Source organism: Myotis lucifugus, unplaced genomic scaffold, assembly GCF_000147115.1.
Source record: "Myotis lucifugus unplaced genomic scaffold, Myoluc2.0 scaffold_246, whole genome shotgun sequence".
NCBI classification, from domain to species: Eukaryota; Metazoa; Chordata; class Mammalia; order Chiroptera; family Vespertilionidae; genus Myotis; species Myotis lucifugus.
In genome coordinates this window covers 417,161-418,801 of record NW_005871294.1, presented here as the reverse complement: position 1 = coordinate 418,801, position 1,641 = coordinate 417,161, and the positions used below count along the sequence as shown (strand labels likewise).

Genomic DNA, 1,641 nt, shown 5'->3' with positions numbered 1-1,641 from the left:
GGCATAACAACCCCCTCCCACCCCTTAGTGACCATGGCTTCCCCAGGGACACAAAGGTGCAGGAACAGATACGTGGTGGGAAGCCAGAACAGCTGTTTATTCAGTTACATATAAATGATATTTACAAGGAAGAGGTGGGGTGCAGTGGGGAGCAGAGGTTCAGGTCAAGGGTCCTGGGTGACCTTTCCTCAGAGGGGACAGTCCTGCTGCCTCCTCTCACACTCCCTCCTCTGCCTCTCTGGGCCTGGCCTGGTGTGGGCAGCTCAGCCATGCAGCGGGGCTAGAAATACGGAAGGGATAGTTGCAGCAGGAGAAAGGATGAGGCAAGGCCAGCATGGGGGTAGAAGGACTGCTCTGGGGCCCCTGAGTCCTCCCTGTCTTTTAGCCAGCTTCTTGCCCCTGGAATAGGGGCTCCAAACCCTGGTGTGGCTGATGGGGATCCCCTGGGCTCCAGGCTGGTCACTGGGCTATGGCTTTTGGGTGGTCTGAGACTCTTCAGTCCTGGAAAGGGAGAAGAGGGGCTTGAAGGATTGACAGAGGCTCTTCTTCACTTCCCTCCCCAGTCCCTTCAGCTTCCTTACCTCTTACAGCCTTTGCAGCCCTTTCTCTTCTTGCCAGGCTTGTCCTTCTTACAGCGTTGGGCTGGTTTCCGTGGGGCTGGTGATGTGTCCAGACGCTGCATCAACCTCTGCACCCAGGCCTCCTTAGGGTCTGCGCACAGCTCTGCCTGAGAGCGCTTCCGAGGTGAGAACCTGGAGTCGGGCATTAGCAAGCCTGTCCTAGTCTTGCCCACCTTGCCCAGCCCACTCAGCTTCACCCACACCCTCGCACCCACTCACAGGATAGCCGGGATGGGGCAGCCCAAGCTTGGCTCCTGCTTCTGGTAGCTGCGGACAAGCCTGTCAAGAATCTTCCTTACACTGTACTTGAGGCAACAGTCCTGTGCCCCTCCATCACTGTCTGCAGAGGGTGTTCACAGGGAGCCAGGGACTATGTATAGGCTCCCAACCAGGCCTCTCCAGCCCCTTTCCCCATCCTAGGCTGCTCCCTCCTTGTACCTTGGGTCCAGGGGATGCCGAAGGCCAGGACCAGGAAAAGGAGGCTCAGAGCCAGTGACTGAGCCATGGCTGTGGTATGAGGCCACAGCTGTGGGCGAGGTGTAAACTGCAATTTGGAGTCCTGGAGTGGGTGGGCCTTTTATTAAGATGCCGTACTTCCCTTCCTTGTTTATTTTCTCACTTATCCTGAGGCATTCTGACTTCCTCACCCTTTCTGGCAAAAGTTCCTTGGCAGAGACTGGCTCATAAATTATTTATTTATTTATTTTTATTGTTCAAAGTATTACATATGTCTCTTCTCACCCCTACACCCCCCCCTACACCACCCCCCCCCACTTTTACCCGCCTAGGGCAAGCCCCCACCGCCTCCCTGGTTACATTGTGTCCTTTGGTTATGCTAATACCCATGCATTCAAGGCCCTGGGTGGCCGGCTTAAACCCCCCCCCCCTCCGCGTGAGTGTGAGGGGCCTGGTGGGGCTGCCAGTGAGGAAGGAAAGATTTTGCCTTTTAGTTTTTGGCAAGCAACACTTATGATTTCGGGGGGGGAGTGTCTGATTATTATCCTTTTGAGAATAAAGAGAA

General features: G+C 55.3%; 1 protein-coding gene across 1 annotated transcript; it reads right to left on the bottom strand.

Moving 5' to 3' along the window:
- Positions 1 to 263: 263 nt before the first annotated feature.
- LOC102421604 (C-C motif chemokine 21-like) lies at positions 264 to 1,125 on the bottom strand. Its single transcript, XM_023762471.1, has 4 exons — positions 1,059 to 1,125; positions 840 to 975; positions 582 to 752; positions 264 to 501 (listed from the first exon to the last, which is right to left on the bottom strand). Exons 1-4 carry the CDS (start codon positions 1,123 to 1,125, stop codon positions 468 to 470), a joined length of 408 nt encoding a protein of 135 aa, XP_023618239.1. The 3' UTR covers positions 264 to 467.
- Between the last annotated feature and the right edge of the window lie 516 nt (positions 1,126 to 1,641).

Coding starts and splice junctions, on each gene's coding strand:
- LOC102421604 (XM_023762471.1), bottom strand. CDS start 1,125: ATGGCTCAGTCACTGGCTCTGAGCCTCCTTTTCCTGGTCCTGGCCTTC. Junction 976..1,058: donor CGGCATCCCCTGGACCCAAG/GTACAAGGAGGG, acceptor CTGGCTCCCTGT/GAACACCCTCTGCAGACAGT. Junction 502..581: donor GGCTGCAAAGGCTGTAAGAG/GTAAGGAAGCTG, acceptor CTCCCTTTCCAG/GACTGAAGAGTCTCAGACCA.